Source organism: Emys orbicularis, chromosome 24 (assembly GCF_028017835.1).
Source record: "Emys orbicularis isolate rEmyOrb1 chromosome 24, rEmyOrb1.hap1, whole genome shotgun sequence".
NCBI classification, from domain to species: Eukaryota; Metazoa; Chordata; order Testudines; family Emydidae; genus Emys; species Emys orbicularis.
Genome location: NC_088706.1, coordinates 6,348,319 through 6,370,600, shown reverse-complemented (window position 1 = coordinate 6,370,600; position 22,282 = coordinate 6,348,319). Strand labels below are relative to the sequence as shown.

The 22,282-nt window shown below is 50.1% G+C and overlaps 1 protein-coding gene across 1 annotated transcript; it reads left to right on the top strand.

Moving 5' to 3' along the window:
- The first annotated feature begins 390 nt into the window (after positions 1–390).
- Positions 391–19,173, top strand: JSRP1 (junctional sarcoplasmic reticulum protein 1). The gene is made up of 7 exons (XM_065422020.1): positions 391–406; positions 7,362–7,499; positions 10,340–10,386; positions 14,941–15,094; positions 15,739–15,891; positions 17,525–17,616; positions 18,628–19,173. The coding sequence occupies exons 1-7, from the start codon at positions 391–393 to the stop codon at positions 19,171–19,173; spliced, it is 1,146 nt and encodes a 381-aa protein (XP_065278092.1).
- The last annotated feature ends 3,109 nt before the right edge of the window (positions 19,174–22,282 follow it).

Below are 22,282 nucleotides of genomic sequence, written 5' to 3'. Positions count from 1 at the left end.
CACGTGGGAAGGAGGAGGTGGTTTGGGGCTGAGCTGCCTGGAGGGCATGGCGAAAATCCATCTTCAACACTAATCATTGTTGAAAATCATCATTAACTAATTTTGTTTATGAGCATTTTTCAACTGTGAGCAACAGGAGTATGTGCGGGAGGGTGGAAAGGGAGGGAGAGAGAAATATGCTGGTAGCTGGATAAAGTAACGTTGCTATGGAATGTAAGAATTTGCTGCTGCAGGATTTGGTCTGGTCATGCCGCAGACTACACAGAGCCTTGATTATCATTTCACCTCAGATCACAGTTCAGCCACGTAAACCCACCAAATGGAGCATGAGTGATGGGAATATTTGAAGTAAAGCAGATGATGTTTCCACACATAGACCAGTCATGAATCATGATTACAGCTTGGGGTACGTAAAGTAAATAAAGTTCCCATTAACAAATAAAATCCAGCAACTCAGTGGTTCACGTCAGCTCAGAGAATGTTACGGAGATTCTCTGAGCTCGTTTGGTCCCAAAGACTCTTTATCTGATTTGGGTCAGGTGAGAAACTGGGATCCAGTGGGGTTTCAAGGGATTAGAAAAGAATTTGCCTCTGGGAAATTCCTTCCTGCATCTGCCTTGGTTTAACTGTCCAGTGAAGACTAGAGTGTTTATAACTTGGCAGTGAGCTCTTTAGAGCTAAACATGTGGAGGAATTTGCCTGTGGAGGCAAACCAGCCCCACTCCCTGTTCATTGCAGGTACCTGTATATACGTTGAGAGATTCCCTGTAAATGGGGGGAGGGGTGGATTTGTCCTATTTTGCTGCTCTGTGATGGCTATGAACAGGAGAGTGGGGGAAGCACTGCTTGTTTTTGTTTTTTTAACTAAAAATTCAGGTCTTGACTACCATGTTTTTCCTGGAAGACTCTAAAGTCAGGGCTTTGGAGCGGAGTCCGGAGCTGGAGCGCGGAGCAGTAGGTTTTTGCCCGGAGCTGGAGCAAAGCAGTTCCAAAATGTGATTGCTCCATATCCCTGCTAGAAGTAGTAGGATTATGATATCATGAGCACAAAGTGAAACATGATTGCATCAAAATCCCTTCTGCTTTGAGTTAGTCCATTGAGAATTTTGTTTTCATTACGTCTCCTAAAACCCAATAAACCAAATATGCCTTTTTAATTATCTACAATGACCTTATTTGGCAGGAAAATCACAGCAAGAAATATAAAGAAAGAACAAAAGCCAGTCAAGTTAGTACAGACAGAGGGTCGTTATTTAAAGGTACATCCACTCCCACTGAAAGCTTTGGGTTCAGTCTTTAGCAATATCAGCAGTTATATTTCTATAACAGTTGGGCCCATTGCATGCTTGGCATTGTCCCCGCAAAGAAGGAAGACAGAGTCCCTACCCTGAAAAGCGTACAGTCCCTTGCTGGTTTTCTGAATACATATAGTAACCACTACGCCATATAGGCTTTGCTTTCAAACGCATAGCATCCAGAAATGGGGCCAGGATTTTAAAAGACCTCAGCATGCAGATCTCATGTGAAAATTCATAGATTCATAGATTCTAGGACTGGAAGGGACCTCGAGAGGTCATCGAGTCCAGTCCCCTGCCCTCATGGCAGGACCAAATACTGTCTAGACCATCCCTGACAGACATTTATCTAACCTGCTCTTAAATATCTCCAGAGATGGAGATTCCACAACCTCCATAGGCAATTTATTCCAGTGTTTAACCACCCTGACAGTTAGGAACTTTTTCCTAATGTCCAACCTAAACCTCCCTTGCTGCAGTTTAAGCCCATTGCTTCTTGTTCTATCCTTAGAGGCTAAGGTGAACAAGTTTTCTCCCTCCTCCTTGTAACAACCTTTTAGCTACCTGAAAACTGCTATCATGTCCCCTCTCAGTCTTCTCTTTTCCAAACTAAACAAACCCAATTCTTTCAGCCTTCCTTCATAGGTCATGTTCTCAAGACCTTTAATCATTCTTGTTGCTCTTCTCTGGACCCTCTCCAATTTCTCCACATCTTTCTTGAAATGCGGTGCCCAGAACTGGACACAATACTCCAATTGAGGCCTAACCAGCGCAGAGTAGAGCAGAGCGGAAGAATGACTTCTCGTGTCTTGCTCACAACACACCTGTTAATGCATCTCAGAATCATGTTTGCTTTATTTGCAACAGCATCACACTGTTGACTCATATTTAGCTTGTGGTCCACTATAACCCCTAGATCCCTTTCTGCCGTACTCCTTCCTAGACAGTCTCTTCCCATTCTGTATGTGTGAAACTGATTGTTCCTTCCTAAGTGGAGCACTTTGCATTTGTCTTTGTTAAACTTCATCCTGTTTACCTCAGACCATTTCTCCAATTTGTCCAGATCATTTTGAATTATGACCCTATCCTCCAAAGCAGTTGCAATCCCTCCCAGTTTGGTATCATCTGCAAACTTAATAAGCGTACTTTCTATGCCAATATCTAAAATCTGGCCACTTATTTTGATGCCTAGATGGAACTGAACTCTCTTGCAAATCTGGCTCCATGTTGATCTGTTTTCGTGAATTGGGTATGTCAGTGATCCCAGTAACTTCCTTCCATTTCACTTTCAGCTAATACCCTTTGGTCCTGGGGAAGGCTAGATAATGGGTTCTTAAGTCTTGAAACAAGGTCAGGCCATTCGATACATCATAAAGCAGCAATGAAGGGTCATCTTTAAACTAATGTGGCATGTCTGTTTTGTAAAATAAAGCTTTGACAGCCTAAAAACAACTGCCAATAGGAAACAGACGGAACCATTTCAAAGCATTTGCAGTGCCCTGGACTATGCGCAGGCCTAGGGAATCGCTCGCTCATACAGTTTTTAGTGGGGCAATCAGATGTTTAACTATTGTGTTTGGAGTCCCGGAGGAAAGTCTGATTTCCCATCACGTAGGCTGGAGACTAGGGACAGCAACTGAAATTAAAGAAACTGCCCTGTTCTGATATTTCAGTTGCTTTTGGCTCTATTGAAAATATTTATATTTTAACAAACAATTTCTCTCTGTTTTTTCTGAAAGCCCCAGTGGCTGGAGTCGGGTAATTACGCAGGAATCTCTACTTCCTTTTTAAAAAGCTCCAAACTTAAGTTTCTAGTCATCTTGTTTGGACAGAAAAGCTTGAAAAGATTAACCAGAAGCCCAGGAAGACAACCCAAACGTCTTCTTTTTTTTAAATGTCATGCCGTGTAAGCCAATTTCATGATTTTTGAATGCTTGGGATTGGCAATACAATGTTCTCCTGTTTTTGTGCTAATTGCTACATGCACAGTTAAAGGTTTGCAGTAGTCTTTGTACATGCAAGTAGTCCCAATGAGTCCGGTGATACTACTCGTGTAGTAGGAAGGGTTTACAGGACTGGGACCTCCATTTTTAGAAATATAGGGCCAGATCCTGGGCTGCATCCAGTCCAGCTCAGGAGTGGAGGTAAAAGTGGTATTAAAGTTACCTTTTACACACTCTGCTGTGGGACCAACAGGCTGCTAGCCAGTGTCCCACATAAAGTACAGTAGCCTCAGAGAGTAAAGACCCTGTGGACAGCCTCCCACCCCCTATATTCACACACAGCAGGAGCCAAGAGGAACGCTGCTATAGCAGCTGTATCCTACCTAAGGATTCCCATATCCAGGAGGTATCCTCAGGGTCCAGAACTCCTGGTTTTCCAGCTCTTTTGGCACCACCGTGCAGGGACCAAGCTCTGGCCTAGGTACTGGCCCACAGAATCCCCACGATGTGGGTCGTATTACTGGAGGAACCTTGCTTTTTGCATTTCCCTGTTTTTAAAAACTATTGTTTAACTGTGCAACAGAATTTTTGCGTTAACGCCTTTTGGGGGGTATTTAGTTTCCTTGTTTTGTTAAGGGGAGGGAAGAGAGGGGAAATTCTCATGGTTAATCATGTTAGTATTTAAATGTTCCCAGTTAAGCTTTCAAGTCCCCACCACAATAGGGTGGCAGGGGCAGATATCAGACTGAGTGAGATGAAAGGAGAGGGGCCATGGTGAGTTCATTTGGTGCTGGTTGGCTTTCAAGGCTGAGTTAACAGGGCAGCAGCACAGCTGCGAGCAGACCTCTACGCAGCAAGGTGCCCAATTTTATCCCCCTTCCATGAGTAGCCCCATTGGCTTCAGTCGGACTCATGAGAATAAAGGTTATAGGAGCAGGTCCTATGGTTGAAGTTCAGCCATTTGCGCCATCTGCAAATAAAGAACCTGCTCTTGACACTAGGAAATAACGTCCGTTTTTTACCCTTCTGTAACCTGAGTGTCTGAAAACACTCGGCCCGATTCTCCTCTTGCAGACGCTGTTGGAAATGGGGAGTTACTCAACTCAAGTTAGCAGCGTTTGCGGCTATTCAGCACTATATGCAGTAGCACTTTACAAACATTCATTAATTAAGCACTTTGCACTATTGTGCTCTCAACAAGCTCCAGTTTGGGGAACGAACGTTTGACAGATTTTCAGTCCTGGCTTCCTAGCACCATATTCCTGGCAGGGTAGTCCCAACCCTATTGCTTTTCATAGGCTACTCCTTCACCCTTCCCATTTCCCATCCTATATCCCTGCTACGCATAACAGTTCCATGGGTCCCTTGTTTCTGGGAGCAGCCAAGGCAGCAGCTGGATCTGTCATGAAAGGAAGCAAATGAGCCTCATGTTATTCTCTCTCTCGCTCAGAGTGAAGTCAGACCCTCTTCTGTCTCCCAGGGCTGAATCTGAAAGCTATGGTGGCATTAGCTTCCTGTGATTGGTTGATATTTTGCTCTGGCAGAAGTCAGCACCTGTTGCTGTATATTACTCTGTAGAGACTGAGCCAGACAAGAGGCTGAAGGAAAGACGGCTGCATTCAAGCCCTAGGTATGCCTTTTGTGGGATTTTAACTCTTTTAAGCGAATACAGGAAAACCCATGGCCACGGAATGCGCGCCTGGAGTCAGAAGTTAGTTGCTGGCTAGCCGGGGACAGATCTGTGTCTGGAAAGAGCCTGTAATTCCGCTATCTTGAAGGACCTGATGGAGAGGGGAAGGGGGCTATTTTTGGAAGCTTCTTTGGTGAGAGTTAGTGGAGTCAAACTTCAGTTCTTGGACCTGAGCTCATCTCTGAAAAGTCATTGCTGACATGAAGGTAGAATTGTAGGATTATTTACATGTTATCTCCATGGTGTCCACAGACACGTTAGGTTCTTTACAGAGCTTTGCACTAAGGAGTATACAACCAACAGAACAAGTGTACTGTTGTGTGCAGGGGAAACACACCAGAAGCCATTCTTAGGTGAGTCTTTCAAGACCTTTTAAAAGGATTCAGAGAGCACAGTGGAGGAATGAGTTTGAATAGCAGAGACTATGCGTGTGAGCTGTAATTGCCACATTTGGCCTATGCCGTCGTCACAGTGTTAGTATCTTAACTGCTACTTTGTAAAATGCTGTGAGAGCTCAGAGATCTGACCCATGAAACCAAATTCTGTTCTACTGGCTGATGGAACCTGTTCTATGACCATTTTGACCATCTACGCTGTTGACCCAAGCTGTCAGCTTAGGCTTCCTCGCTTTATGAAGGCAGGGACATATGATGGGTGTGAATGGGGGTCCACAAGGACCCTAATTCAGCTGTTGGAATCCTGGAACAATGGTGTCCGTGTGTAAGCACACGCTCCCTCCCAGCCCAGAAGTTCTGTCAGCTGTGGTACGGCATAAATGGACCAGGTACCAGCCATTAGTGAGCGTGGGGCTTCAGGGTATCCACGAACCACATCTAGTATTGGCTCCTGGTTTGGCGCAGTATCACACTCCTAGTCCGGTTGAGCATGTACTGGAGTTGGGAGGCAGGAGCAGTCAGTGAACTGGCTGAGGAGAGGGAGAAATTCCAGCCGGGCTCAAGTTCTGTCATCACCTCCCTTAACGCTGTCTGAAAAAGGAGGTTTTCTGCAGATTGAGCAGAGCAGCCGCAGCCCAGAACGGGAGAGGAATCGATGACTCAGCGCTGAACTGTTGAGACTAGAAAGGTGCTTCTGTTAAGTCATCAATTTCCCTTCCTGGTAGACAGCAGCCTCACTCTCCTATTTGTACAAAGCTTCCTGCTCCAGCAGCATCAGCCCAGCTTGGGCAGAGGGTGAGGACAAGGGCTTCATTGTTATAACAGAGGGACCCAGAGGGCAACTGGGGCCCTTCACGGCTTCAGGAGTCCCCCTGTTGCGACAACCTTCGCAACCAAAGGCTGGTGCGGTGCCTAGGACAGGTATTGGAGCTGGGGATTGCTTTGCTATTCGGAGACTCTACCCAGAGACAAGGAAGTGAACCCAGAACGGGGAGTGAGCCCAGAATTTCAGAACTCACTGTGCAAACCCTGCTTTAGGAAGAGTCCAACTCTGAACCTCCTAACAGTTAATGTATGTACCTGATGCATCCTGACAGCCCGCTAGCCTTAATCCGTTGACAGTGGGGAGCACAGAAGATTGCATTGGGGAGCAGCAGCACTGAAAGTGTTAATTGCTTTGGGGTTAGCGCATGTGCCATTAGAACACTGGCATTCTGTTAACAATAGCAGCCCTCCCTTTCTACAGCCCCTTTCGCCTCAAAGGGCTTTGCTTCACCTATCCCTGCAATGCAGCTGTCTCCAGGGTGGAGCGCTGCAGCTGTTTAACAGTACGCAGCAACGCTGCCCAACAGTTAAGAGCAGGACGCAAAGCAGAAGTGGAATTTGAGGGGGAAGTTAGAGAGACAGTGGCACTACCCAAATTGGAAGTTGTTCAGAACACCATGGTTTGCACCTCTATTTTTAGAAAATTGCCATAGGATCTTTAATGATGACACATGGGCTGGATCTCAGTTTTATGTATCCAGATTCCAGTAGAACGTGGGCATTTCAAGTGGGGTGCGCCGTTAACAGGATCTTAAGGACCGATGGTATTTTCCTGCTGTGATCCATGGAATCTTGATCCTTTAAACATATAGACGTTTGTAAGATTTCTGGTCTAATGGGCTGAGCACAAGACTAGGAGCCAGGAAATTCCTGAGACATAATCCCAGCGCTGGCACTGACTCTTGTGGGGCTGAGTCACTTAACCTCTCTGTACCTCGCATTATTCCTCTTTAGAGTAGGCCTAGCCCGCAGCAGGGTTGTGAGAGGGCTTTGAGATCCTCCACGGAAAGGCTCTCTGGAAGTGCTGTGGCTGGGATTGCTTGTACAGCAGGGCTAGCGATTGCTTGCAGCGATGTTTTCACACATGGATACCTGTGTCATTCAGGCACTCCACCTGAATTCCATTGTCTTGGACGCCAGTGCTCCCCCTTGCCAGCTGTGTTGTGTGCCGAATGCAATGCATTTGTTTTTCCCCCTCTCTCTCTCTATTTAGCAAGACTCCCTGGAAGTGACATGGCAACAGGCACCTGTGAGGTATTGGAGAGAGACCTGGAGTGTCCTGAGACCATAGAAGAGCTGCCAGTGCTGGCAGAGAGAATTCCAAGGCTCTCGAGGGAGGACGTGAGAAAAGGTACCTCATCCCTACTTTGACACCGGAGGCCGTACTAGGAGGACTTTCCCAGCAGTGGATGCACAGGCTATTCTTGCCTCCAGGGAGTTAAAAGGCAGTTGGGCTGTGCTGATACCATTGGAAATGTTCCTTGACGTGTCTTGTGAGGGGATTATATGCTTAAAATCCTGATCTTTGCAGTGAGAACGGCTTATTGAAAATTATTAAGTGACCTTAGAACTTGCAGAGAGCTTAGTGCCGGCTTTTAGAGATGTGCTAAGATCCATGTCAGGAATGCAGGCATTGGACTATTTGCCTTATTCTTTAAAGGTGACCTCTAAAGGAGAAGATATGAGATTTTTATACCCAGGTTTGCTTCTTTGTGTAGCATTGCATTTAATTAAAGGCCCAACAGAAGATTTTAAACGTTCTCTTTTCTGCTTTTTTGCTTATACTAGAAATTCAGGGCCGTTGCACCCTATTTCCTAGAACACTGTATGGATGTCTGGGGAACTAGGAGGTTTAAAACATATATAGCAAGATAGCAACATTGGAGTGAGAGGAGAAGTCTTTTTTATTCAGACTGCATAAAATATTTTGGATTGTATGGTTCTCTGAATGCCTCTTACTCAAACCCTGACAAACAGTTGGGAGAAAAGCTCTTTTGTTAAAGATTCTTCATATTTGCATCTTTAATCAGAGAGTGGTTCCAGTCTATATCTCTGGGTCTTCGTTGGGATTTCTGACTCCCTGGTTTCTGCAAGACCAGATTTAACATTCCTGATATTTCTAATGCAGAACACAAGTAGACTTTTGTAATTATTAGTAAATACATTAGGCCTTCTTTACACATCAGAAAGAAAAAAGGGAAAAATTCAATTGTTCTGCTCTTGATATGACCTTTTAAATTACATTTCAGGAATCTGTATTTTCTTACTATTCACTGGTCCATGACTAGTGCTAGGGGGTGGAGGTGGGGAATCTTACTGGTCCTGAAAATCTTTAGTAGCCCAAAGCTTAAAAAATTCCAGAGCTTTGATGAACCTTTACACATACCATATGCAATTCAGATCCAATCCGGCCCCTCACTGAAACTAAGGGAATTTTGCCGTTGACTTCAATGAGGGCAGGATGGGACCTTTAAATACTGTAGATTTCCCCAGGATAGATAGAGCCTCATTAAATTGAGGCATTATTTTAATGAGTTTGTATTGAATTTTGATACATGCCAAACCAATGGAAATAGAAAATGACAGTGAAGAGCTAACCAAGGAGACGCCCCATCACTGTATTTACTGTATCAAGCCACCAGAGAAATCCAATTACCAACCTGCTTTTTCTTACACACTTCGTTTGTGACGGGATGTTAACAGCCACAGTCTCAAGATCCAGTAATAAGGACCCGGCTTTCAGAGGCGCTGAGCATCTGCCTCCAATTGCTCAGGCCCTGGGACGACACGCCGTTGGAAAGCTGGGATTCCAAGCTGCCCTCCGATGGCATAGAGCCCCGGGCTGGGGCTGCTGCGGCGCTCCAGTTAGTGGGCTGTAAACGTAGCTGAGAAAGTAGGTTGGGAGAGTCAGATGATAGATCCTGACCCCCGGGGTCTCAATCGGCTCTGACTAGATATAAATGGTATCTTCCACTGGAAAACAAAAATTCCCAGCTTCCCGGGGGGTTATTGTCATCTTCCGTAGCACAGGGGATTTCTGAGATCTCGGCTCTTGGTTCCTCAGGCTAACTGTATTTTAGATCATCGTTTCAGGAATGACGACAGCCAGCATCCAGTGTCCTTTTCTAGCCTTGCTGAGACGCCGTTTTCAGGGGATTCTTGTGCATCTCAGGCTCCATCAGGTTAGAAAGGGAGGCCCTTAGCCATTGCCGGTCAGCACCGCCTGATGTTGACCCTGTTTTTGGTGCATCCCTGGAGCAGAGCAGGAAGCCAGGATGCCTGGTCAGCAGATAAATGTGTTTTGCGGGTGACATCAGTTTCTCCCTCCACTTTTTTTTTGCCTGGGAGGTCCAGGGAGTTTGTCCCATCACTTTCATTAGCCTGGTGCTTGCCAGCTCCAGGTTCCATTCCTACACCCAGATTTCTCATTTGAAGGCCAATTGGGCTGCTGCTGTGAAAGGGAACTTTCAGTGTGGCACGTGAGAACTGGCTTTTAACTCCTGCTTCCCACGTCTCATTGTAAGTGTGAAAACCTGCCTTGCTGAGCGATTACTGATTTGAGAAAAGCACCCAAACATCTTCCCCAGTAATTGCATCCACTTCACTGCGCAACATAGCACTACTTCATCCCTGGAATCCTGCACGAATTCATGGGCCGCGGGCAGCATGGTAACAGTTTTCAAGTACATAAAAGGTTGTTAGAAGGAGAAGGGAGAAGAATTGTTCTTCTTAACCTCCAAGGATAGCACAAGAAGCAATGGGCTTAAATTGCAGCAAGGAAGGTTTAGGTTGGACATTAGGAAAAACTTCCTAACTGTCAGGGTGGTTAAGCACTGGAATAAATTGCCTAGGGAGGTTGGGGAATCTCCATTGTCGATTTTTAAGAGGTTAGACAAACACGTGTCAGGAATGGTCTAGATAATACTTAGTCCTGCCATGAGTGCAGGGGATTGGACTACATGACCTCTCTAGATCCCTTCCAGTCCTACAATTCTGTGGTCTATATAGAGGCTAGGACCTTTGGGTCCAGATGCACAGCTCCTTGAGTTAAAGGACAATTTATTGATGTAGTAGTAGTAAGGCTTTTATCTTCTCTGCAGGCCGGCCACTAGGTGGCAAGATGATCACATGCTATGAGCCCCTCATGCTGTCCATACTTTGTTTTATTTTGCTTGCACTTGTTTTTAACAGATGCTGAAGTGCTACAAAGCGAAGAGGAGGTAAACAGTAGCTCACTTGTAAGTAGCATCTATCTAGTAATCCTGTTTATAACTATCTCCAGACTTAAGTTCGCGGTGCTGAAGGCCCGGGCTATGTGACACTGGATGTTTGGAACAGCCCTTACAGTCTACAAGAAAGGCAGCAGAGGCCTGGTCTTTGGATTTTGGGGAGCAGGGTGGGCCTACTACCCCTTTCCCAAGATTTGCCTGCATACTTGGTACATCCAGTTAAATTAGCAGCAGGGCCTTGGATTCTTATGATTCTGATAGATTAAATTAGCACTGGTGAGAGGCGCTGGATTGACAGCCCAGGAGAGTGAAGGCCTCAGGTTGCCCACAGCAAAGGTGCAGGTGCAGGGCAAGCATCCACTGTATTGTCGTGACAATGTGCCTTAACTCTGGCCAGGAGGGGCTGCCCCTGTAGGTAGGAGGGGAGTCCCATGGCCCACTCAATCCTGGGCCTCAGACTGCCAATGAGGGGGGGCGGTTGTGAGGTGTCTGTTGGGACTCAGCTCACTTCCTATCAATCATTTAACACAGGCCACCAAGCCGCCATCAGATGGATCTTACCAAGCTGGGCTGGTCCTAGACATGAAAGGCTCCATAGCTCATTGCCCTGATCCCTCCATTCCCTGGGGGAAGAGCTCTTGGCATGCGCTCTCAAAACCTCTGCTTCATCAGCTCCAGGAGTTCTACGGGAGTAAGGACATACAGGCTCAGATCCTCCCTGGTATTTAGGCTCCTAACTCCCATTGATATCAGTGGGAACCTAAATACCTCTGAGGCTCTAGGCAACAGTGCCTCAGAAGGCCTTATAGTAGAGGAGGAAAGTAGCAAGGAGACCATTGCTTGTTACTTGTAGGCATAGCTTGGCTCAGGGAAACAGGGAGGAAGAGACCAGTCACAAGTGTGGAAAACGGCCTCCCATAAACTAATAGGGCTCTGGGGTTAGGCTCAACTTGGCGTTGTGTGAGGCAGTGGGAGAGAAGATGCTGGGCAGGAAGCTCACCATTACTAAGCATCCAACAAGCAGCTGAATGTGCAAAGGAGTGTGTTAAAGATTATTGACGAGCGGGGATGTTGGGTGCAGGTGCTTAGGGGTGCTGATGCAAAGGAGAGGTTGGGAAGCGGATGCAGATGTTCTGGGGGGGTGATAGAGGAATTTCTGGGCTGATAGGCTGGGCTTGTGGGGAGTTGCTGAAGGTACCACGGAGAACATGATAATGGAAGAAATAAAACTAGGAGCATGTAGTTGGAAGACAGGAGTGAGAGGAGACCAAATCAGACCTCCTGTCTACTTCATCCCATAACAGAAGAGCAGGAGAGAACTCACTGAAATGAAAGGGAAGCCAATCCGCAGGAGAGAAAACCGTCTTTAGAACATCACAGTGATCAGGTTAACCACTACACTGCCCCCTAGTGGTCCATCAGGACACAACTCACCCAGCCACAGGTTTCCACTGGTAGGTCACTGTCTCTCACAGGGTCCAACATAGCAGTGCATTAACCCTCCAGCCAAGGCACACTTCAGTCCTTTCCAGGGTATTAAGGTCCAAAAAAATCAGGAAAAAACACAACTCAAAACAGGGAAATGCAGCAAACCTTCAGCAGGACCCTACCCTTCTGTTCAAGGCTTGTTTCCAAATAACCAGTACTCCAGCCATTCTCCTAAGGGTCGGTTCATCCCTTATCCACCCAGCAAGCTACCCCAGTCTCTGGGCTGTAAGCAGCCTTCTCTCACAGCAGGAGAAGTGGAGCTCTGCAGTACTTCTGGGTCATCCCTGCCTTGGGCTCGGTCTCCTTCTTTTAACCCCTCTCTCCATGCCAGCAATTCACTGCAGGGATATTGGGGCAGGGGCAGTTGGGTCTAGTGACACTAACTAAGATAAAACCATAAAAGAAATCAGTCCTCATGCTTCAAGGTGTAAACCAATCCTCAGAGGGGGTCAGGACTGACTCCCTGCAGCAGCTGCTTTTTCACAGTTCGATGAATCATGAGGGTTTTCCACCTTCCCCTGAAGCACGTGACATTGGCCACAGTCAGATCCAAACTACAGGACTGGCTGGCCTATTGGCTTTATGCAGGTGAGGAAATTCCAATGTCCCCCACTGGGAACAAAAGCAAGAGTCCTTTCTGTGGGCAACATTTAGCTGGAAACGTGGCCTCCGCGGGGCTTTGAGGGGAATCACAGCCCACCCGTGTGCAGTCAGAGCCAAAGGTATCATTAGTCAGCTGTTGCCGTCACTGATCTCAGTTGACTGGCAGCTCTCCCCCATCTGCTAGGAACTGGTGCCTCTGACACATTTATTCATGAGTCAGTCGTACTGCACCTCTGCAGTCTGATTCATGGGGGAACCCTGGTCTCTCTGTACCCTAGCAGGAAGGGACTAGAACCAGAACCAGGCCTCGGTGCCTAATTTATCTCCGTTTCTAAGCTCCCTCTCTCCAAAGGATACGTTGTCCTCTGGGCAGACACGTCAAAGCGGATTAGCGGCAGCAGAGCGCTTGTGCTCAGCAAAATGCCTTTTGCCAAAGGTTTGGCTCCCGTTCACGTGCCAGGGATTGAATCACATAAATAAAATGAACCAACAAGAGCGTGATTGTATCCTGAGCTCAGCACAGCCCTGCTTCCCCACCCAGCCCCTGCCAGTTTCCACAGGAGGCCGGGCAGAGATTGATAGGGCTCTCTGGGGCGGAGTGGGACACTGCAGTGGGGGGTATTGTATAATGCAGGAGAGTTTCAGATGCAGAGCTAATACAGAAGGGATTCTAGTAGATCTCTCACACTGCGGCAGATACTCGAACCCTGTCAGGTTCAGCTTCATAGTCATCAAGCAAAATGTCGAGCCTGTGAGATTAGACAGACTCAGGTAATGAATATTTCCCCTACCCCTGAGTTTTCGTCCTTTGTGCTGTCATCTCTTCTCAGGCTTCCAGGCTTTGACACGCAAAGAGCACTTGTTGGCAGGCACTGTACCACCACCACTGGCTCCTCAGCGTGCCATGGCCCACAGAGCTTGGCAGGCCCTGAATAGGGCCCCATCAGAACGGATCCGTGGGTACAAACATGGCCCAGCACAGTCATTAGCTAAACTGCCCACGTGCAGCATAGAGACTAGAACTGCTCCCAAATCTAGGCTTTGTCACTTGACCTAAGGGAGAACCTCCAGCAGCTGGCACTAGTATTAAGGTTTTATCCTCTCTAGGTAGAAGTCACTAATGGACCTCATAATTGACTACATGTGAGTGAGTCTGGTTCTCTCCAGCAGAGGGCAGTGGTGCACCCCCCCATCACATTACAAACTACAGCCCCCTCTGTCCTCGTTCCCTTCATTAGACCCACTTACAAACCTCTCCCGTCCTCTCTGCCCGCCAACAACTCTTCCCTACTGGGGGGATACACTGTAAACACGAGAGCTGTGCGCAGCCCGACCAGCCTTGCTGGGAACTGCATTGCGGGCTGTTACGAGTCCCACAGATTGCCACCCTGCTGGTCTTGACCAGTCTGTCCAGTTCATCCGCCTCTGGGGTGGAGCGCGATAGCTGCTTAACAGTCCTCCTCCATAGTTTGTCAGGATGTGGAGAAGAATACGGTGCGTGTAGATGGAATCAGTCCTTCTTAAACAGGAGGTGTTTGCTAAAGAAAATGGCGACGTGCAGACAGACAAACAGCCAGGGTTCCACACAGATTGAGTCCCATCTGTGTCTCTTCTTAGCCAGGCACAACGTCTTGTTTAGAAGTCTGTGCAGGCAGCATATAGAGACATCTGGGGGAGGAATAATATCTTGCAAACATCATTACAGATAATTGTAGTTTGTTGCTGAGGGGATTACAGCCAAACTATCTCTGGTTTGGAATGTAGCAAACACCAGGGTAAAAGCCTCCACTGTTGTGATGACCAGAACTGGTCAGGGCCTTGGTTTTACATCTCATCTGAACCACCCCCGCCCCACCCCGGCACTTTGCTCGATAAAGTATCAGAAAGAAGAGTGCTGCTACCTATCAAGTAATTTCCTACAGGAGCTGGGTGTTCTTAGAGGTGTCCTGCCCCAGGACCTGACCCAGCCCAGCCCTATTTAGCTTTCAGGAGCTGGTGTGATCACAGTACCCTTGCCATTTTTAGCTTAGCATAGCTGTATATGTTCATCTTATTTCTAGCCACCTGTCACATCCCTGGCTGAAATGTCCTCATGTAATTGTCTCAATAATGTCCATCAGTGGTGAGTTCCATAAGTCAATACATTGTAGAAACATATTTCTTGTTTCCCATATTCATGTCTTCTGTCTTTTAATCGTGTGACGGCCAAGGTATCAGGCACTGAACCAGGGACCTCCGGAGAATACAAGCATAAGCTGTTGAGTAAACCAGCTTCCCAGCTAGGGCTCTAGCAGCCACCTGTGCTTTCGATTGGGGACAGAAGGGGCCCTAGAACACACATGCCCCAATGGCTTACAACGGCACTGCTGGTTTTTTCTCCATAATAGTTGCAGACAGATCCCCTGAGCTGTTTTGCTTCTCTCCCCCAGCTGCTCTGGCCACGTGACCCATTCACTTTCATTCATCTTTCAGGGGATAGAGAAGGAGGAGAGGAACACGCTGCACGTCATCGAGAAGGATCTAGATGAGTTTGTGGAAAGCATAACGGACACACCAGTCGTCACGGAGAAGACCGTGACGAGGGTAGAAAGGGTGGAGGAGACAGCCAGCTCTGCTTCGCCACAAGGTACACTCGTCCGCATTTCTCCTATCGGCCCAGGAGCACTGACCCTTCAAGCATGGTGATAGAGCTCAGTTCTCTTCTCCAGCATCCCAGTCCAATTCCATAGGGAGCTGCAGGTATCCACCACCTCTGAAAACCAGGCCGCTTATTTAGCCGCTAAACTTTAGGGCCCCGCTTTTGAAAATTTTGACCTAAGTGACTTGCCCCTATTGAGTCACCGGAGAAACTGGAACAGAACCCAGGAGTCCGGACTTTAGTTATCCAGCAAACCCCCTGCTGGGCAGTTTATAGTAGGCCCATTTTGAACCTTGGCGGTAGAGCCACACAAAATTGCAATTGAGTCACAGCCCAAAACGGAGTAGCTTGATTCCCTCCCCGCAGGGGGACCTAGTGAACCCCAGGGGGAGCTGGGAGTGAGAATCCCCACTTATTTACTCCCCTCCTTATGCGCCCAACCCTGCGATGGGGCCACTCTCCACTGGCTGGGATACAACTCAACAGACAGGAGTCCCTTGGGATTGTACCATTGTGTCTCCTTTGTGACCAGACTAGGTGATGTTAAGGGATCCCTGTTCCCCCTCTTAGCCCATTCTGCCAGGTCAGGCCTGCTCCCCTACTGTAACACCACTTTCTTTGTGTCTCGTAAGTTCCCAAGACCCTTCCATTGAAAAGGAAGGCTGAGCCCTGCACCATCGGCCCCATGAAGGAGGAGGTCCCCTGGGAGGGGCTTACCCTCAACAAGTGCATTCTCATCGCCTCCTTTGTCGCTCTGCTAAGCATGGGCTTCCAGGTCTTCCAAGGTGAGAGACGTCAGAGCAGTGAGGCTGGGAGCTGCGCAGCATCAAGGGTCCTCCTGGGGAGCAGCCTGTCCCCGGGGGGGGGTGCTGGGCCTGGAGACTGACCCCCCTTTTCACACCCAGAGGGCTCAGGTGTGAAACACATTCCTGGGACAGAGTGGGGGAAGCCAGCTCTGCTGCTGACCATGGAGCGGGTTTGTATTAGCGGTGCCACCTAGACCCCGGTGTGCTAATTACACAGCAGGCGCCATCTCTGCCTCAAAGAGCTTACAGTCAAAACAGACAAGACGGGTGGGAGGGGAAACAGAGGCACGGAGAGCGAAGGGCCTTGCCCAAGCTGGAATAGCAGGCCTGGGGCAGAGCTGGGGCTCCGGACTCCTAGTCCAGTGCCCATGGATTCTGAGCAGATTTGAAAGCAAGCAGCAAACTCCTGCTGCCCGATAAACGTGTTGGGCAGTGTCCGTACTGGGTCCTTGTGCTGGCCCAGGACAGATCCTGAGCTGCAGGAGCAGCTTGTGGCCGTTTTCTGTCAGTTGCCGGGGCTTAGTCTCCTTCAGCAGCATTCTCGCAGCCTGGAAGCGAAGGATTGAACTGTGAACTGGAATTGTGTCAATAAATCTGCTTGGGAGCCCAAACCCTTCACCAAATCTCTGTGCAGGCAGGAACCAACCAGCTCCAGAAGCTCCTCCAGCACTTACAGGTTACTCATTCCTGCTGCCCTAGCTAGTCACACCTAGATCCATGGGGCAGCATTTTCAGACTAGGCCCCACCAGCCATACTGGGGCTTGGTAGTAAAAGGGGGCTCAGTCTGGGCATCCAAAAACAGAGGCACCCACCAGTAGTGGGCACTCTGAAAATGGTGCCAGTCCTCACTCTGGGCCTTAGTTTCCCCATCTGTAAGACAAAGGATAAATGATAGTTACCTGCCTATCGCCCAGGACTTGTCTACATGGGGACACTAAGGAAAATTAATCCAAATTAAGCAAAGGTGTAAATTTAAAGTGGATTAGTTAAACCACATTAAATCCTTGTGTGATTATCTTATTCAGACTTAATTCATTTTGGAAATGAATTAAGCAAACTCTGATAAAGGCCATTTTTTTCTGAATAAGAGCATCCACACAGCAATTTAATGTGGTTTAACTAATCCACTTTAAAAATTAATGTGGATTAATTTCCTGGAGTATCCCCTATTGACAAGCCTCCACAAGGGGGAGTGAAGGCAAGCTTCGGTACTGCACTTCATGAGCCCTGGATATTATAGATCTAGAAACAAAATGGATCCACAGCACCTGCTCAGATCTGAACCAGCATGTCCTCCTTGGTCAGACAGTTCTGGGTCAGGCGTTTGGCTTGAGCCTATTTCTAATGCATTCCCCATTGAAGTGTAACCAGCTCTGGGGTGGAAAGCAGCAGCTGTGAACCAGCACACAGGAACACTGCACAGTCTTTCCCTCTGGGCATCTCCAAAGGGCTGACCTTGCCCACTCTCTCCCCGTTCCCAGATAGGGTGACCAGATGTCCCGATTTTATAGGGACAGTCCCACTGTTTGGGTCTTTCTTATATAGGCTCCTATTACCCCCCACCTCCTGTCCTGATTTTTCACACTTGCTGTCTGGTCACCCTATTCCCAGATGTCATCGATGTAGACGAGGTTCCTGAAGCAGAGCCCAGACTGTGGGCCCAGCCTGCGTGCAGCCTTCCCAAGGATGGTGCCAGCGAGAGGGTAAGGCGAGGAGCCGCAGTGCAGGAGGGGCCTTGGAGACACCATCTCCGAAAAGCAGCCGCTGGGCTCCGGGGGGGCGGGGGAGGTTTTAACTCTGCCCTCCACTAGTGACCGCAGTCACGTGCTGGGCTAGCGGTCGTGGCAGCGAAACCCATTTGTGGCACCATGTCAGGGAGGGAGCTGGGGGGGGGGGGGGCACCATCCTCTCCTCTCCCCCCTTCCCCCGCAGCAAACCTGAGAAAATCAGCCAAACACGTCACTGAAGCCCTGGAGTCCCCGAGAAGGGCTTTCACCTTGGACAGGGCCCATCCTGCAGCCCTTACTCCCACGAGCAGTCAGTCCCATTGAAATCAGGGGGTGACTCCCAGGAGAAGGGCTGCAGGGGCAGGCCACAGCCACCTGGAGCCTTGGGACCCATTTAGAGAGAAGGAGCCAGGCCAGTCTCAGCTCATTGGGCCCAATCCTGCGAGACACAGGCCCCTGCACCATTGGAGTAGATAGGAACTGAGGGCACTTTACGTCACCCAGGGACACTCGCCATGTCCCAGAATCAGGCCCAGCTTCAGTAAATGCTGAGCTGGTAAAAGGGAGCTTGAGAGCCCATGGCTGTGGTGTTTGAGGCATTGCCGACAGCCCTGGCACCAGGCACCCCCGGGCCAGGTCACTGCTAGTGCAGATGGGACCGTCCCAGCCCCTCTTGATAACAGGTAGGTCTGCCCTGCAGGCACTAGGGAGCTCTGAGCTTGTCTGGCTGCTGCTCCGAGTGCCCGGGGGCCACAGACCAGCTTGGTAGGTCACATGCCACGCCAGAGCAGGGCCAAGGCTCTCTGTAAACAGGAGGGAACGAGGCAGGGTCCTGCACGGAACTGCTTGTGTCTTCTTTAAAGATGGAGTTCGCGCCAGCTGCCATGGCAATGGCCGGACAGACAGACGAGGGTCCTGGCGCCCTGGGCTGGCCCAGGACCCGGTGGTAAGAGCGGGCCCGTTGCCTTGCGCTGCTGTCCCCTGCAGGGAGAGCTGTGGTTTTTCAAGAGCTGGTTGAGCTGGTTGGAGCTGGAAGAAGCAGAAGATCCTGAAGCCAAGGTGGAAGGAATGCAGCAGGACTCCCCGGGCAGGGCAGAGCCGAGAAGGGGCCAGAAGCCGAGCGCGCTGGAGAAGGAGGTAGAGAAGCCCAGAGAGAGTGTGGTGGCTCAGCTGGAGAGAGGCGTCAAGAAGGAGATGAAGCCCAAGGACAGGCCCCCAGAGGGCCAGGCCAGCAAAATGCACAGGGCGCCCCCAGCAGGCTCGGAGGAGGAGGAGGAGGAGGGGCAGCAGCGCAGCAGCAAGAGAGCCCGTGGGGAGGGGAAGGAGGGCAAGCGGAGGGAGGGGAAGGAGCGGGGGGAGCGGCCCAGGCGGGACGAGGGGAAGGGCCGCCACCCCAAGCCCGACTCACCACCCCAAGGGCCAGGCCGCAAGGAGCACCGGCATGACGAAAGCGGGAAGCGGGACTCTAAGCAGCACAAGGGCCGGAAGCCGTGGGAGCAGCACAAGTTCAAGGAAAGCAAGAGACATGACTGAGAACCTGCCCCCTCGCCTCTGAATATTCTTGAGCAACGGGGTTGAACACCACTAAATCCGGGGGCACCCCAATTCCCTGCCCCCCAAGGCTCCAGCCTGAAGGCAGCACGTAATCAGCCCAGCACCAGCCTTTCCTGTCATCCCCGAGAGCCGCGCTCACGTGTGAGATTTGCTGGCCATTGTTTTCTCCTCCATAGACATCGCTTGTTTGCTGAATTCCCCAGGAATTACATACACCTGCCCTTGATAACCCCACCTGTGGTTACAGAGAAGCAGCGTGGTTTTGTGGTTAGAGCCACAGACTGGGCGGTGGGAGATCTGAGTTCTGGTCCCAGCTCTACCACGGACTTGCTGGGTGGGGCTGGGCAAGTCATGTCACTTCTTTGTGCCTTGTGTTTCCCCAGCTGTAAAATGGGGATGATGATACTTCGCTATGGCCCAGGGGTTGCTGTGAGTGCAGGTGAGAAGCTTTGAGATCCCTGCATCAGTGCTGTGTATCGCTGCTGGAGTGGGAGCACAGCTGGTGCTGTCATGGGCCTTAGGTGCAAATTTGGACTCCCCTGAGTTCGATGCTTAAAGGAGAGCTGAAAAGGGGGGATGAGTTTGTCCTTTCTTGCTTCATGAGCGGTCCCCCAGCCCCACCAGAAATATTTTTCTGCTTGTTTTTTTGACCTTACAACTAATCAGACTGTCCAGGTATTGCTGGAGGACTCTTTGGAGGTTTTGCATGTACAAAGAGCTCTCTCAGGGTCCACAGATGTCAGTTTTTCACCTGGAGAGCTTTTCTCCCAACTGTTTGTCAGACAGCTGAATTAAATTGGTGTTAACAAAACCAAACCAAAAGACAAAGGTTCTAACAGCCTGAATAGAAATCCCATTCCCTGCCAATGATTCAGGTTTCAGACCTCCATGGTGCCCACAATGCTACCATCCTACTCGTTTTCCAGTCATCCCTAGAGACTTTAAGGAAAGCTGAAGGTCTAATGGCAAAGCCAAGCAGGTGGGTGCTGGGGTGGGGGAAACCTTCTAGTTTTCCTTCTAAGACAGGCGCAAAAAAGGCACAACCCCCTGTTTTCCGGTGCGTCCCCGTTCAGTGGCAGTTTGAATGTCTAGAAACACAAGCGAAGTGCGCTGTTTTTCAATGCTTTAATAAGAACAGAAGCAGCATTGCAGCCCCAAACAGCTGAGGTAAATAGTTTATTCTGACCTCGACTGAGTTAGCAAAAATGTCCTTTTGAACAATGTATTAAATTGAATGGTTTCAAAAACAAATCTGGGTCAAGGTTTTTATAAGTTTGGGTGAATCTTCGCCCTGGATGGAAACAGCCCCACCCACCAGGAGACAAAACTGCAGCCGTTCAGTCACAGCTGAATGATTAAAAACCAAAGCTGCCAGCGTTAACCTGACACAATGAGCCCAGGCCTGCTCCCCTGGGAGTCACTGGCCGTGGGACTTTGCCAGCGTCCTCCCTCGGGTTGGAGTTACCGTTCTGTGGCATGAGGTGGCAGCGGCTGCCCACGATTCATGCTAGACTGCTACAGCAGAGGGGGCTGCACGTCAGGCCTAGAGGCTTTGTGAATAGCCAGGGCCTGCGGCAAGGGAGGGGGACTGAGCAGCACTGGCATAGCAGGGGGTGCGCCCCTCCCGCAGCAAACAGAAACAGCAGAGCGCTAGGTGCGGGGCAGAGGCCTGTAACCAGAGCTCCCCATCAGCATCCATGGAGCTGCACAAGCGCCGGGTCACTCGGGGATTCTGCACCAAGGGGCTGACTGTGAGCTGCACCCCAGCAAAGCCCTGGCTGGGCTGGGGAGGGGGTGTGCCCACCAGCCTTGGGATTAGCCAGCTGTGATCAGTGAGGGAGGGTCCCCAAAGCCCTGGTGAGCGGATCTTCCCTTCTCTCGCTCCGCTCTCGAGGAGCCGCCTGCCCAAAGCATTGCTCCAAAGCACTGGTTCTCAACCAATTTCCCATTGGGGGCAGCACATGCAGCTTTCTGGGGGTTCTATGGGCTGCAGCCACACAAGATACACACTACCTGTATGGCCCTGAGGCTGTCACATGGGCTGCAGCCGGGTGCTGATTGGGCTGCAAGCGGCCGGCGGGCTGAGAATCACTGCTCTAAAGAGCCACAGCGTGCTCCCTCCACGTGGGGCTGAGTTAGCTGCCCCTACAGCACCCTGCCAGAAGAGGGCAGTCATGACCCCTGATTGCACCCTCCTGCCCCTTCTTCAACCGCACAAACGTTGGGGTGGATTTGGAGTTGAACTGAGAGGCTAGGCAAGCTTCGCCCATAGCAATGCCATGCCCCTCGTGGCTGGCTTGCAGCACCCCTGCCACACCAGCCTGATCCCTAGCCCTGCCATGCAGCACCCCCTGCCCTGCCAGCCCCCCCAATGCACCACACACCTGCTCTGCAGCACCCCATGCTCCACCAGCCCGATCTCCCTGCCTTCCACGGGCCTCTGGCCTGCGCTACACGGCCCCTGCTCTGCCAGCCCAGGACCCCCACCCTAGCGCTGGCTCTCAGCACAGGATTTGAATGTCTGCTTCCACAATGAAGTGGCTGGTGTGCAAAGCCCAGCACCTGACCTAGCCCATGGCATCCCTCAGTGGCACTAGCATGTTTGCATCAATCTCCTGTCTGCAGACAGACTCCCCCTCCCCCATTACAGATTTTCCCCCAGGATGCCCCCCCCCCCCCAATCACCCTCAGCACGAAACGGTGAGAAATGAAACCAGACGATATTGAGAAATAGCTGCACATACAAGAATCAGGCAGGAAGGGGCCGGGGTTCTGCTGCCCATCACGGCCCCTCCACATCCCACCTCTAACAAAGCTGGAGCGGGTGGGGGTCAGATTTGGCCTATTGCTGCCCTCTAAGCTCCAGGAACGCGTCATTTGCGCCGCCCCAGCGCTCGGCTGCCATCAGCTTCCCGGAGCGTGACGGGCCCATAAACCTACCAGGGCCAGGGGGAAACAACGAGCCAGTATTGCAGGGGAAAGGCAGCTGTGGAACCAACAGCCCAGGCCATGGCCTCAGCTCAGTCGCCTCCCTCCAAGCTCTGAAGGCCAAAGGACGCCAGGAAGAGACGGGACAGGCCGGGCGTCT

Bases quoted from the DNA above. Each gene is read 5' to 3' on its own strand.
- JSRP1 (XM_065422020.1), top strand. The intron at 15,892-17,524 runs GTGAGAGACGTC...CCCTATTCCCAG, and splicing joins GGGCTTCCAGGTCTTCCAAG to ATGTCATCGATGTAGACGAG. The intron at 17,617-18,627 runs GTAAGGCGAGGA...TGTCCCCTGCAG, and splicing joins AGGATGGTGCCAGCGAGAGG to GGAGAGCTGTGGTTTTTCAA.